We start from the raw sequence: 15,195 nt of genomic DNA on the forward strand, positions 1-15,195 counted from the left end.
CATGATCTAACAGAACACACATATCACATAGTCACACGCATCTGTGTGTATATCTACAGCTGACACCACACAGCAGAGTGACACCCTGAACACTAAGCTAGTCAATCACAGAGTGGGGAGATTCTGAGTGAACTAGAGCTAGCCAACGAAAGAGAGATGCTGTGAGAGGTCTGAAAGAATGGATGATAGGTGATTTTGCTAGGGCGCATTTCTGAAGGTGACAATCACATGCCTCTCTACAACCTATTTCAGACAGAATTCATGGTATGACACGGCGCGCGCACACAAACACACATACAATCGCTCTGTCAGGCCTGTGCCACCCACACACACCAGTTATAACCAGCGTGGACGGGCAGAGGAAGTAGCAGTCCAAGGAGAGAAATACACCAACACACTCAGAGATAGGAGGTCATGAGGTTTTGCTGAAATAATAAAACTCCTGGTCCTCGACAGGAGGACAGTAGAGACAACAACAGAAACAGAGAATCAACATATTTCTACTGGTAAGGCAGAGTGGTGGACAGCGGAGGAGGTATTGGGAACTTTGGGGCTGGAAGAGGATGGGATTCCATCCGCCATCTTGGTCAGTTAGTTAGTTCATCACAGAAGCCGTAGTATACAAAATCATGACAATTAGGAGGAGAGAAGTCAGCCAGTAGGAAAGAGTCATTTTAGGTAGGCAATGAAATGTTTTGATACAATGATCTAACATGAAGAAGAAAATGAGACCTAGAGCATAAAGAGCTTATTTACATTAAAGTGAAGTTCTATCAATCAAATGTATTCATAAAGCCCGTTTTACATCAGCTGATGTCACAAAGTGTTATACAGAAACCCAGCCTAAAACCCCAAACAGCAAACAGCAAGCAATGCAGATGTAGAAGCACAGTGGCTAGGAAAAACTCCCTAGAAAGGGAAGGAACCTAGGAAGAAACCTAGAGAGGAACCAGGCTCTGAGGGGTGGCCAGTCCTCTTCTGGCTGTGCCGGGTGGAGATTATAACAGTACAAGGCCATATATGAAATATTTCAACTGCTCCACTAGCCCTGATAGATATGACTCTCTAGAGGAGGGATGGACCACTGACCCAGCCTACACCAGCCAAAGCCAACAAACCCCATCAGCTGAACCAAAACTGTGCCAAGAGTGTCCAGAGCTGTCATCAAGGCAAAGGGAGGCTACTTTGAAGAATCTCAAATAGAAAATATATTTTGATTTGTTTAACACCTTTTTGGTTACTACATGATTCCATATGTGTTATTTCATAGTTTTGATGTCTTCACTATTATTCTACAATGTAGAAAATAGTACAAATAAAGAAAAACCCTTCATTGAGTAGGTGTGTCCAAACTTTTGACTGGTACTGTATGTATGTACTTATTTTCTTTACATTATTCGAGGTCTGACAACACTGCATCTTTTTTGTTATTTTGACCAGTTGTCATTTTCTGCAAATAAATGCTCTAAATGACAATATTTTTATTTGGAATTTGGGAGAAATGTTGTCAGTAGTTTATAGAATAAAACAAAAATGTTCATTTTACCCAAACACAGACCTATAAATAGTAAAACCAGAGAAACGGATCCTTTTGCAGTGGTCTCTTCATTTTTTCCAGAACTGTATATATATATATTTACTGTGTTTTATTGTAGTTAAGAGAGTTAAGTAGTTTAACTGTACAAACGGATTAACTGCACAGTTGACTGCATGTGTGGATGTGTGTACACAGACCCACGAGCCACTGCAGCCCCTCATGATGTGTTCAGATATTTTGTGACCCCCATCAAAGTTGCCCATGCCTGCTCTAGAGGGATTAGCTGGTCCACTGCTGATTGGTGGAGGGAGGGCTGTGACATCATGCAGGTGTAGTGACATGTTCTGGTCCCTTTGATAAACTGATTGATGTTTGGTCAGGACCTTAACAGCCCTTCACAGACAGCTCTAGAAGACACACACACAATACACACACACCATTGAGTTAAATGGTACACACACTCACGGATGCATGTACGCACGCAGACAAACACTTCAGTCCAATTTCTTATTTCAGTATGTTCATCTATAAATCTGTCTCCGGAGCCTCGTCTTTCTTCTACCATTGTGCAGACAGCATGTTCTCCTTGTATTACGCTCTGTCCCCACTCTGTATTTATCACTGGACACAACTGCGTCAGTCTTTCCCACTCTGTGAACAAAAACGCTAGGATCGATGCTAAACTCCATTCCAGGCCCCTAAGCAGTCAGTTCTATATGATATTCCCAGTACAGACCACAGGCAGACGGCTAGAATCTGGTTTTATAGGATCGTCCCCTCAGATTACAAATAAGGTTTATAAGAACACATTTATCATCGGATGATTTTGATGTTCAGAGTCATCTATCGGGAGAAATATGGGGGAGATAGGGTAAATCCAGAGAGATAGAGAGATTCTGAGTAACAGTATACAGTAGTTAAAAGGGTCATTGTAGAGATGTCCTTTTCTTGACATAATGTAACAATACTCCTACTCAGCACCTCTATCTTTATCTTCCTCTCTCCTCTCTTTCTTTTTATCTTCTGCTATCTGTTCTCTATCTACCATATCTTGCCATCTTACTCTCTGACACTCCTCTCAACCCTCCACCTTCTCTTTCTTTCTTCCTCTCTCTCTCTTCTTTCCTCCCATCTCCCTCCTTCTCCAGACCTGAGAAATGGATGCATTCATTGAGAGAACCATTGGAGGAGCTCCATCTCTCTCTCTCCCTCCATACCTGAGGAAGAGGTGATGAGTGATCCGTGGGAACTGGTTCTGCGGAGCATCCGTAGTCCGTCACTCCAGGAACGAGACTTTGGCAAGCGCCGTAACAGCCTTCCCAAACGCCTGGACACCTGACCAAAACACGCACTGCCCATATCTCCATCCTCACCCCCCAACTCACCCTCGCCCTCACCCCCCACCTCAGCCGTCAGATGCAGAGACAAGGATTGAGAACCTCTTAACTGGCTTACACCCTCACCTCTCTCCCCCGTCTCCACCGCTCTCTCACCCTCCTCTACCCCCCACCCCACCATCAACGGTGCTACCTGTGTCCGGCTGGGAGCATGGCACCACCTCGCTGGCACCGTCCTGTACCCCAGGCCGCCAGCTCCCTCCGGCGAATGCCCTCTGCCCCTCTCCTGCCTGCGGCTGAGGGGCTCCCTGTCGGTCCGAGGGCTGCCAGCTCGCCAGCCTCCCCAGTGCCCGCCATCCCAGCGCCACCACTCACCCAGCTGTGCCACGCTCCAAACCAGCACCCCGTCCACCTCTCGCTTTGCCACCCCGTACACACACAGACCTCACACACACCTAGCTCTTACCTCACACACACACACACACTCAGACACACCGCCTCCTCTTCTTCCCTTACCCCTCCGATAGTCAGCACACACACACACCTCTAACCCTGACAGTCCTCACACCTCAGCTTGCCTCTCTCCCCTCCCTCCTTCTCTCCCTCATCCTCTGTGAAGCGTTTCCTCACTGCTCACACATACCCCTACCCTCAACCTATCCTCACCCCTCCGCTGGCATCGCTCCAACTCATTCACTTGTTTTGTAGCTGATGGACTCCGTGTTCTCTTGTTCTTTCTCTATCTCTCAGCTCTCTGTGACTCTGCTGCAGCACCCACACACTCTGCAGCAGCAGACAGCTTAAAGAGACAGAGCCCCAACACTACACACTCAAACTCATCATTGCTCGCTCCCCCCATCTCTCGCTCTCTCTATCACTGGCTTCCCCTCTCTAGTCCTCCTTGTCTATCAAAATATTTGTCCATCTCCAGGGTCACTGGACATCTTCCTGGTCACACGCCAATAACACAGTAAACATGCTAGAGCAGAGCACCGCAGTGCTGGATACTGTCTCCCAAATGCTGTCTCAACTTCCACCGCCTCCTTTCCCTCTGTCTCTCCCTCGCTCTCCTCCAATTGCGCCATCTCTCCCTCTCCCTCGCTCACTCTCCTCCAATTGCTCCATCTATCTCTCTCTCCCTCTTCCAATCGCGCCCTCTCTCCTTTGCTCTCCTCCAATTGCTCCATCTCTCTCTCTCCCTCGCTCTTCTCCAATCGCGCCATTCTCTCTCTCTCTCCTGTGTGAATATCACAGTCTGGTAAGTGAAATGATTCACCACAAAACATCCCAGAAATGGTGGTAAATCTTTTTACTGTATGACATGCATCGCACCAGCTCTCTGTATGTGTGAGTGTGTTTGTGTGTCTGTCTGTGTGTTTTTGTATGTGTGTATGTGCATATCTTGGTATATATATGATACACACTCCATTGGCTATTAATATGCCCTGGAGAAGACATTGAGAGGGCTGCTGGGACTTTTCCTGCCCTACTTCTGAGCCTGATGAGTTTGGAGGCACAGGATGTACCAGCCTTCATCAAATCACACACACACACACACACACACACACACACACACACACACACACACACACACCTATATTACATAATCATCTGCAACAGCATAAGTAATATAGATATGATTATGACACCAGTTATATCATCAATAGCACCATCTCTCCATGCACTGCTGAACTAGCAGCCACTTAATACATTCTGTTTTACACTACGGTCTTCTTCTTTGTGTGTGTGTGTGTGTGTAGCACCTGTTGTCTGCCCACTCCTCCTTTCTCTAACACCCTTTAAGACGAGGCAGTTACACACACACTGCAGTCTCCACAAGCCACCTTTGAGCAGTCCCAGGACCTGCCAAGGGCACCCTAAATATAGCCTGAGTAAAACTCCCCACAGATCTGTCACACATATAGGAGAACTGCATCAGCTCTCTCTCTCTCACACACACACACACACACACACACACACACACGAGATAGTCTCTTATGTGAAGACAACATCACTCGTTGGTATTCATCCCATGGCAGCCATAACAGTTCAACTAATATTTGAAATCTTTAACCACATTTCCTTATTCTTTAAAAAAAATCTTTAAACCTAACCCTAGCTCCATGTCCACACCCTGGCTCAACCCTAACCCTAGCCATAACCCTAACCCTAACCATGCCATAAAGTCATGATGAAGGGGTGAATAGAAAGCTCGGAGGAAGCATCATGACATTGAGTTGTAAAGTTTCTAATGTCTCTCTATGACTGACAACATCCCGCACAAACTTTGAACATTTCTGCATGCCTGGCCCAATGTTGAACTCTCTGCTCAGACGAGACTAGCGTGGTGAGAAGGGGTTATGTTAGACAGTTGTAGATATGATATGCTGGTGGTTTATTAAACATGTGTAGCAGTGGTATGTGTGTACAGGAAGCTAAGAGCCATTAACACCCTCTGCTTCCTCTGCTGGAGTCAAAAGGAGCTTTGAGAGTAACACACAGTCAGACTGCTAATGCTGCTGCTGAAGACAAGGCCAGCACTGTGTAGGGGATGGGACAGGGCATAGGGTTTAGGATACAGGGAGGGCACAGGGAGGGGACAGGTTATACTTTAGGGAGGGCATAGGGAGAGTATCTCCATAAGCTTCCAGTATACTAGCTACCAATGAAGAGAGCTTCGTTAGGCCTAAGGCAACAGTGACATCACAACCAGCCAAAATAAACAGGCTCACTGCAAGAGGAGGGTTGATCTCCTATTTTCTCTGCTATGGTAGCCTAGTGGTTAGAGCATTGGGCCAGTAACCAAAACGTTGCTGGATTGAATCCCAGAGCTGAAAAGGTACAAATCTGTCGTTCTGCCCCTGAGCAAGGCAGTTAACCCACTGTTCCCCGGGCACCGAAGACGTGGATGTTGATTAAGGCAGTCCCCCACACCTCTCTGATTCAGAGGGGTTGGGTTAAATGCAGAAGACACATTTCAGTTGAAGGCTTTCAGTTGGACAACTGACTAGGTATCTCCCTTTATCCTTTCCTTTCAGTTTCTGCTAAAATTTCCCCAGTCTGTCTGCCTGCCTAGCGTGTCATCAGTGGCAGTGTCACTCCCCATGTTTCCCATGGAAGCAGTGACCAAAGACTGACTCAACGCCTGGAGAGAGAGAGAACAGAAGCGAGAGAGAACAGGAGTGAGAGAGAACAGGAGAGAGAGAAAGAACAGGAGTGAGAGAGAACAGGAGAGAGAAAGAACAGGAGTGAGAGAGAGAGAGAGAGAGAGAGAGAGAGAGAGAGTGTGTGTGTGTGTGTATATCTATGTGTGACTTTCTACGACAGCAACTTTAGAGACCTTTAATTAAAAGATAACTCTATCATTTTGTGAGGTTGCAGTTTTAGACCAAGGAGGAGTAAAGTAAGAAACTGTACAGTATTGGGCTTCCCTCAGGCACAAAATGGTTGTAATGCAACACTCACGATCAGGTTCATTAGGAAGTGGTGGTGGTGGATGGAGTGTGTGAGTGGAAGCTCTATGTGGAACACACACGCACACACACAATATTAATACATATAGAGGGATTAGTGCTTCTAGTCCAAACGGCTCTATGAGATTATAACCTGCATTTTATTAAGACAATATGTACTATATGGCTCTAGAATGGATCCTATATATGTACACTACCGTTCAAAAGTTTGGGGTCACTTAGAAATGCATTTTCTAATGATCAATTAGCCTTTGAAAATTATAAACTTGGATTAGCTAACACAACGTGCCATTGGAACACAGTAGTGATGGTTGCTGATAATGGGCCTCTGTACACTTATGTAGATATTCCATTAAAAATCAGCCGTTTCCAGCTACAATAGTCATTTGCAACATTAACAATGTCTACACTGCATTTCTGATCAATTAGATGTTATTTTAATGGGCAAAAACAAGGACATTTCTAACTGTAGTGTATATATGTACTATGTGGATCTAGAATGGATCATTTACACTACCGGTTAAACATTTAAGAACACCTACTCATTCAAGGGTTTTTCTGGTAGAATGGTAGAATAATAGTGAAGACATCAAAACTATGAAATAACACATATGGAATCATCTAGTAACCAGAAAATTGCTAAACAAATCAAAATATATTTTAAATTTGAGATTCTTCAAATAGCCACCCTTTGCCTTGATGAACAGTGTCACATCTGGAGGAAACCTCGCACCATCACTACGGTGAAGCATGGCGGTGGCAGCGTCAGGATCGAGGCAAAGATGAACGGGGCAAAGTGCAGAGAGATCCTTAATGAAAACCTGCTCCAGATTGCCCAGGACCTCTGAATGTCCCTGAGTGGCCCAGCCAGAGCCCGGACTTGAACCTGATCTAACATCTCTGGAGAGACCTGAAAATAGTTGTGCAACAACGCTCCCCATACAACCTGACAGACCTTGAGAGGATCTGCAGAGAATAGGAGAAACTCCCCAAATACAGATGTGCCAAGCTTGTAGCGTCATACCCAAGAAGACTCAAGGCTGTAATCGCTGCCAAAGGTGCTTCAACAAAGTACTGAGTAAAGGGTCTGAATACTTATGTACAGTGCCTTGCGAAAGTATTCGGCCCCCTTGAACTTTGACCTTTTGCCACATTTCAGGCTTCAAACATAAAGATATAAAACTGTATTTTTTTGTGAAGAATCAACAACAAGTGGGACACAATCATGAAGTGGAACGAAATTCATTGGATATTTCAAACTTTTTTAACAAATAAAAAACTGAAAAATTGGCCGTGCAAAATTATTCAGCCCCTTTACTTTCAGTGCAGCAAACTCTCTCAAGAAGTTCAGTGAGGATCTCTGAATGATCCATTGTTGACCTAAATGACTAATGATGATAAATATAATCCACCTGTGTGTAATCAAGTCTCCGTATAAATGCACCTGCTCTGTGATAGTCTCAGAGGTCCGTTTAAAGCGCAGAGAGCATCATGAAGAACAAGGAACACACCAGGCAGGTCCGAGATACTGTTGTGGAGAAGTTTAAAGCCGGATTTGGATACAAAAAGATTTCCCAAGCTTTAAACATCCCAAGGAGCACTGTGCAAGCAATAATATTGAAATGGAAGGAGTATCAGACCACTGCAAATCTACGAAGACCCGGCCGTCCCTCTAAACTTTCAGCTCATACAAGGAGAAGACTGATCAGAGATGCAGCCAAGAGGCCCATGATCACACTGGATGAACTGCAGAGATCTACAGCTGAGGTGGGAGACTCTGTCCATAGGACAACAATCAGTCGCATACTGCACAAATCTGGCCTTTATGGAAGAGTGGCAAGAAGAAAGCCATTTCTTAAAGATATCCATAAAAAGTGTCGTTTAAAGTTTGCCACTAGCCACCTGGGAGACACACCAAACATGTGGAAGAAGGTGCTCTGGTCAGATGAAACCAAAATCGAACTTTTTGGCAACAATGCAAAACGTTATGTTTGGCGTAAAAGCAACACAGCTCATCACCCTGAACCCACCATCCCCACTGTCAAACATGGTGGTGGCAGCATCATGGTTTGGGCCTGCTTTTCTTCAGCAGGGGCAGGGAAGATGGTTAAAATTGATGGGAAGATGGATGGAGCCAAATACAGGACCATTCAGGAAGAAAACCTGATGGAGTCTGGAAAAGACCTGAGACTGGGACGGAGATTTGTCTTCCAACAAGACAATGATCCAAAACATAAAGCAAAATCTACAATAGAATGGTTCACAAATAAACATATCCAGGTGTTAGAATGGCCAAGTCAAAGTCCAGACCTGAATCCAATCGAGAATCTGTGGAAAGAACTGAAAACTGCTGTTCACAAACGCTCTCCATCCAACCTCACTGAGCTCGAGCTGTTTTGCAAGGAGGAATGGGCAAAAATTTCAGTCTCTCGATCTGCAAAACTGATAGAGACATACCCCAAGCGACTTACAGCTGTAATCGCAGCAAAATGTGGCGCTACAAAGTATTAACTTAAGGGGGCTGAATAATTTTGCACGCCCAATTTTTCAGTTTTTTATTTGTTAAAAAAGTTTGAAATATCCAATAAATTTCGTTCCACTTCATGATTGTGTCCCACTTGTTGTTGATTCTTCACAAAAAATGACAGTTTTATATCTTTATGTTTGAAGCCTGAAATGTGGCAAAAGGTCGAAAAGTTCAAGGGGGCCGAATACTTTTGCAAGGCACTGTAAATGTAATATTTCCGTTTTTTATTTTTAATAAATCTGCAACATTTAAAAAAACTGTTTTTCTTTGTCATTAAGGGGTATTGTGTGTAGATTGATGAGGGAAAAAAAACTATTTCATACATTTTTGAATAAGGATGTAACGTAACAAAATGTGGAAAACGTCAAGGGGTCTGAATACTTTCCGAATGCACTATATGGATCCCACAACTCCACACACACACACACACACACACACACACACACACACACACACGCACACGCACACGCACACGCACACGCACACGCACACGCACACACACACACAGTGTTGGCTAGTGTCAGTTCGGCGCTATAGTGTGTCTCGTCTCGGTCCAGTGATCCTCTGCTGATAGCACACTAAATCAGACAGCCCCGCAGCACTGAGCTCCCACTCTCCCCGCAGCACTGAGCTCCCACTCTCCCCGCAGCACTGAGCTCCCACTCTCCCCGCAGCACTGAGCTCCCACTCTCCCCGCAGCACTGAGCTCCCACTCTCCCCGCAGCACTGAGCTCCCTCTCTCCCCGCAGCACTGAGCTCCCACTCTCCCCGCAGCACTGAGCTCCCACTCTCCCTGCAGCACTGAGCTCCCACTCTCCCTGCAGCACTGAGCTCCTGTCTTCTTCCTCCATCGCTCTACTTCTCTCTCAAGTCAGATTTTATTGTTCTCATACACATATTTTGCAAATGTTATCGCAGGTGCAGCGAAATGCTTATGCTTCTAGTTCCAACAGCGTAGTATACCGAACAATAGAAAACAACACACACAAATCCAAAACATTTAAAGAAAAAAATAAGAAATGTAAATAATTTTAGTTCATTAATTGTTCAGCAGTCTTATGGCTTGGGGATAGAAGCTGTTAAGGAGCCTTGGTCCTAGACTTGGCACACCGGTACTGCTTGCCATGCGGTTGCAGAGAAAACAGTCCATGACTTGGGTGACTGGAGTCTTTGACAGTTTTTGGGGCTTTCCTCTGACACCGCCTTGTATATAGGTCCTGGGTGGCAGGAAGCTTGGCCCCAGTGATGTACTGTGCCGTAAGCACTACCCTCTATAGTGCCTTACAGTCAGATGCTGAGCAGTTACCATACCAGGCGGTGATGCAACAGGACAGGATGCTCTCGATGGTGCCGCTGTAGAACTTTGACGATCTGGGGACCCATGCCAAATATTTTTCTCCTGAGGGGGAAAAGGTGCTGTCATGCCCTCCGCACGAATGTCTTGGTGTGTTTGGACCATGACAGTTCGTTGGTGATGTGGATACCAAGGAACTTGAAACTCTCAACCCGCTCCACTACAGCCCTGTCGATGTTAACAGGGGCCTGTGCAGCTCCTTTGTCTTGCTCACATTTTGGGAGAGGTTGTTGTCCCGGCACCACACTGCCAGTTCTTTGTTCTCTGGCTGTCTCATTGTCGGTGTTCAGGCCTACCACTGTTGTGTCGTTAGCAAACTTAATGATGAATTTGGAGTCGTGATTGGCCCTGCAGTCGTGGGTGAACAGGGAGTACAGGAGGGGACTAAGCACACACCCCTGAGGGGCCCCAGTGTTGAGGATCAGCGTAGCAGACGTGTTGTTGCCTACCCTTACCACCTGGGTGCGGCCCGTCAGCAAGTCCAGGATCCAGTTGCAGAGGGAGGTGTTTAATCCCAGGGTCCTTAGTTTATTGATGAGCTTTGAGGGCACTATGGTGTTGAACACTGAGCTGTAATCAAAGCATTCTCACATAGGTGTTCCTTTTGTCCAGGTGGGAAAGGGTAGTGTGGAGTGCGATTGAGATTGCGTCCTCTGTGGATCTGTTGGGGCGGTATACAAATTGGGTCTAGGGTATCTGGGAGGATGCTGTTGATGTGAGCCATGACCAGCCTTTCAAAGCACTTCATGGCTACCGACGTGAGTGCTACGGGGCGGTAATCATTTAGGCAGGTTACCTTCGCTTCCTTGGGCACAGGGACTATGGTGGTCTGCTTGAAACATGTAGGTATTACAGACTCGGTCAGGGAGAGGTTGAAAATGTCAGTGAAGACACTTGACAGTTGGTCCATGCATTCTTTGAGTCAACGTCCTGGTGATCCGTCTGCCCTGCGGCTTTGTGAATGTTGACCTGTTTAAAGATCTTGCTCACATCGGCTACCGAGAGCGTTATCACACAGTCGTCAGGAACAGCTGGTGCTCTCATGCATGTTTCAGTGTTGCTTGCGTCGAAGCGAAGTCATTTAGCTAATCTGGTAAACTCAAATTCTTGTAGGTGATTGGGGATATGGGCCTGTTCCCGAGAAAGCAGTATATCCATCGCGTCGGACTCGTTAAAGAAAAAATATTCTTCCAGTTTTAGGTGAGTAATCGCTGTTCTGATGTCCAGAAGTAATTTTCGGTCATAAGAGACGGTAGCAGCAAGATTATGTACTAAATAAGTAAAAAAAACAAGTTACAAACAACTCGAAAAAACTAACAAAATAGCACATTTGGTTGGGAGCACGTAAAACGTCAGCCATCCCCTCCGGCGCCATTCTAAGGTGCAGGGTGGAGTACCGGGTGGTAGCCAGATAGTAAGAGTGACTAAGTTCAGGGCAGGGTACTAAGCGGAGGCTGGCTAGTGGTGACTATAACAGTCGGATGGCCTGGAAATAGAAGCTGTTTTTCACTCTCTCGGTCCCAGCTTTGATGCACCCGTACTGTCTTCGCCTTCTAGATGGTAGTGGTGTGAACAGGCCGTGGCTCGGGTGGTCATCTCATCTACTGTCCCTCTCTTTCTATTAGTCTCTCATCCCTTTCTCTCTCCTTCCTCTTCTCTCTTTCCTGTCTTCCATCCTTCCCTTTTTGTCCTCGACTCTCTTTACCTATCATCTCTCTGCCCTCTACCTGCGCCCTCCCTGCGGCCTCTCCCCGTGCCCTCTCCCTGCGGCCTCTCCCCGTGCCCTCTCCCTGCGCCCTCTCCCCGTGGCCTCTCCCCGTGGCCTCTCTCTCCCCTTTGTTTCCTTTCTCCTCATCGCCAACTCTTCTCCTCCTTTATTCCTCTTTCCACTCTCTCTTACACTACCATTCTCTTCAATTTTCTTGCTCCCTCTTCTTCCCCTCCACACTTTAGTTCTCTCTGAGTCCTCTGTAGTCACTCACAGCCTCCCCATGACTGCTGACACACTGCCAGATCACTCACACTCACACACACACACACACACACACACACACACACACACACACACACACACACACACACACACACACACACACATCAAACATGCTTGCTTGGTCTAACCCTCTTCAGCCCAGAGCAGTGAGGTGTGTGTTAAATCATTCTAATCTATGACCTGCTCTCTTCTCTATGCATCTGGCAGGACACCACCATTATGTCATCTGAGCACCCTGACATAGAGCCTACATAGGACAGACAGAGTGGAGGAGTCCATGAAAGCCTGATTCACTGTTGTTGCGTTGTTAACACTGGAAGTAGAGCAGAAAGATGCTGTGTGTACCGAAGAAAGTAGTGTGATGTGTGTGAGAGAGAACAGCGGTGACAGAGGACAGCGGTGACAGAGAACCGTGGTGACAGAGAACCGTGGTGACAGAGAACCGTGGTGACAGAGGACCGTGGTGACAGAGGACCGTGGTGACAGAGGACCGTGGTGACAGAGAACTGTGGTGACAGAGAACCGTGGTGACAGAGAACCAGTAGGATTGAATGTGGGCTAGATGATACCTGAGCCATGTTAAAACACATACAGACACAAACATGCCACCCCCTTACCCTCCAGAGCAGTCACACATGAGAAGATAACTGGGACCAAAATACCCCCATACAGATATGACAATGGCAGATGACCTACGATAGTACTGACACATGCACTAGCTTAATATTCCATGAACAAAAGTATAACTCTAGACTTCCTAAACTAACTTTGTCCTCTCTCCTCTCTCTCTCTCTCACTCCCTCATTCCTGTCTCTCTGCGTAGGCTAATGCCTGAAACTGTGCTTGCAAATCACCTGTGACACTGAGACATTGGGAGGAAGGCGGGGGAGGGAGGAGGAGCAGAGGGGGACAGAGAGACGAGTCTGGGAGGACAAGATAATGAGGTTTCCATAGGAGGTTGCTGGCTGCAGCGCTGAATGCTTGGCAAAGTCACGCTCTCTGGCTCTCTCTGAAGAGTATATTGCTAGTCTAGTCCTGGCCTGATAGTGTGCTTCACATTTAAGCCAGACGCAACAGCCAAGCCTCATCTCCAAACTATGATGTCACAGCACATCCCTCAAAGCAATTCTGCACTATCATCCCATATCACACCAGGTGAAAGAAAAGCAATCAAGCACAAACCATCTCTATTATATTGTAGTAAAGCAACAGTTACACCTTCCTCCTGAAGAACTGGAAACGGATTTGTCCTCTACTGTCATGGTTTAGCCTACTACTTACTTTTACACTTGAGCGCCTGCTGGGCGTTGATTGGCTGGTTACAAACGTCGCACCAGTCCTGAGTAACTGTTCTGGTCCAGAACAGGTGGCCCTCTCCTGTCTGCGCCCGCACGCGCGGGTCCTCCTGGTCCTGGGAGGCAAATATTGACCAGGCCTCCTTCCGGTGTGGTTCTGTGCGCGCGAGTTTAACGACCCCTGTCCTTCCCTGTGTCAACCGCTCCATCGGTGGCCCCCCGGTGTCCCCTTTGGTACCCGGCCCGGTGGTCTCACCAGGGAGGCTGTGGGATGCGCGCATCCTGACTGGCCGGTCTCGATGTGAGTGTGCGTCAGTGTGTCCGTTTGTGGGCGCGCTTGATCTGTCACACTTGGCATCTGCTATCTGTTCGTTGGCCGATGTGCTTGACCGAACACTTGTGACGGTCTTCAGTGAACTCCCTCCGTCATCGGCATAGTCATTGCCGCTTGCCCTCCGTCCGCTTTGACCAGTGTCCTCCCTCCCCGCTGTCGTGTCTCTCTCGGTGTGCCCACAATCAGGCCTGCTGCTGTCGCTTTCTATGTCCAAGCTACGTGGCACCAGCCCCGGCTGAGACCCACTTCTCACCCCGGGATTCCCCCCTCCTACCTCGGCTGCTGCTCTTTGGTTTTCCGGGGTCAGGGACGGGTTTAGCGGGGTTGCTGTGACTGCTGATAAGACCGACACCGAACCGCACTCCCGCTTCACCGATATCTTCCTGGTCACCATATTTCCCAGGGAGTATTTCCTCGGTAACGTTATTTTCTTCTTCCCGGTGGCCGTTATTTCCTTAAAGAAAAACTCCTGGTCTGGAGCTGGACGATGCTGTCTTGGTCCTACCACAACCACTGAAGCCATTGCCCTGCTACTAATACAATGCCCTAATAATGTGTGTGTATCGGTGTGTGTGCGGTGAATGTCAACTAAATTGAAGCGCGAGCCAGGCATGAAGTGTGACACATCTGCAACGACGATTCTGAAAGCGTTTAAATGCCACAGGGGAACGAGCACTCTTAAAGCGGCAGTGTGCTTAATCCAGGGATTATTCTGTGATTTTACATGACAGTGTAGACTAACCAGGGATTAAACTACTAGTAGGTTACTTCTACTAATACTACAGTACTATTATTATTTGTACTACTATTACAGTAGCCTACTACAACACTATTTATAGCCATGAAGTGCTTTGAAAGGCTGGTCATGGCTCACATCAACATCATCATGCTGGAAACCCTAGACCCACTCCAATTCGCATACCGCCCCAACAGATCCACAGATGACACAATCTCAATCGCACTCCACACTGCCCTTTCCCACCTGGACAAAAGGAACACCTATGTGAGAATGCTTTGATTACAGCTCAGTGTTCAACACCATAGTGCCCTCAAAGCTCACCAATAAACTAAGGACCCTGGGACTAAACACCTCCCTCTGCAACTGGATCTTGGACTTCCTGACGGGCCGCCCCCAGGTGGTAAGGGTAGGCAACAACACATCCGCCACGCTGATCCTCAACACAGGGGCCCCTCAGGTGTGCATGCTTAGTCCCCCCCCTGTACTCTCTTTTCACCCACGACTCCAACAACATCATTAAGTTTTCTGATGACATAACAGCCTGATCACCGACAACGATGAGAGCCTATAGGGAGGAGGTCAGAGACCTGGCCGTGTGGTGCCAGG

At 47.1% G+C, this 15,195-nt stretch overlaps 1 protein-coding gene across 4 annotated transcripts in view; it reads right to left on the reverse strand.

The window, feature by feature from the left end:
• Positions 1 to 14,661, reverse strand: part of LOC106565716 (ras association domain-containing protein 5) — a 45,680-nt gene extending 31,019 nt beyond the window's left edge. Inside the window, exon 1 of one of the 4 annotated variants that reach the window (XM_014133128.2) lies at positions 13,503 to 14,661. In XM_014133128.2, coding sequence (XP_013988603.2) covers positions 13,503 to 14,463 — 961 coding nt within the window. In that variant the 5' untranslated portion in view covers positions 14,464 to 14,661. Of the gene's footprint in view, positions 1 to 2,754; positions 3,943 to 13,502 lie in introns of those variants that run through there. The other 3 variants (XM_014133127.2, XM_045691848.1, XM_014133129.2) reach the window with 3 other exon arrangements.
• Between the last annotated feature and the right edge of the window lie 534 nt (positions 14,662 to 15,195).

The sequence above is a fragment of the Salmo salar genome, chromosome ssa12 (assembly GCF_905237065.1).
Source record: "Salmo salar chromosome ssa12, Ssal_v3.1, whole genome shotgun sequence".
Lineage (NCBI taxonomy): Eukaryota > Metazoa > Chordata > Actinopteri > Salmoniformes > Salmonidae > Salmo > Salmo salar.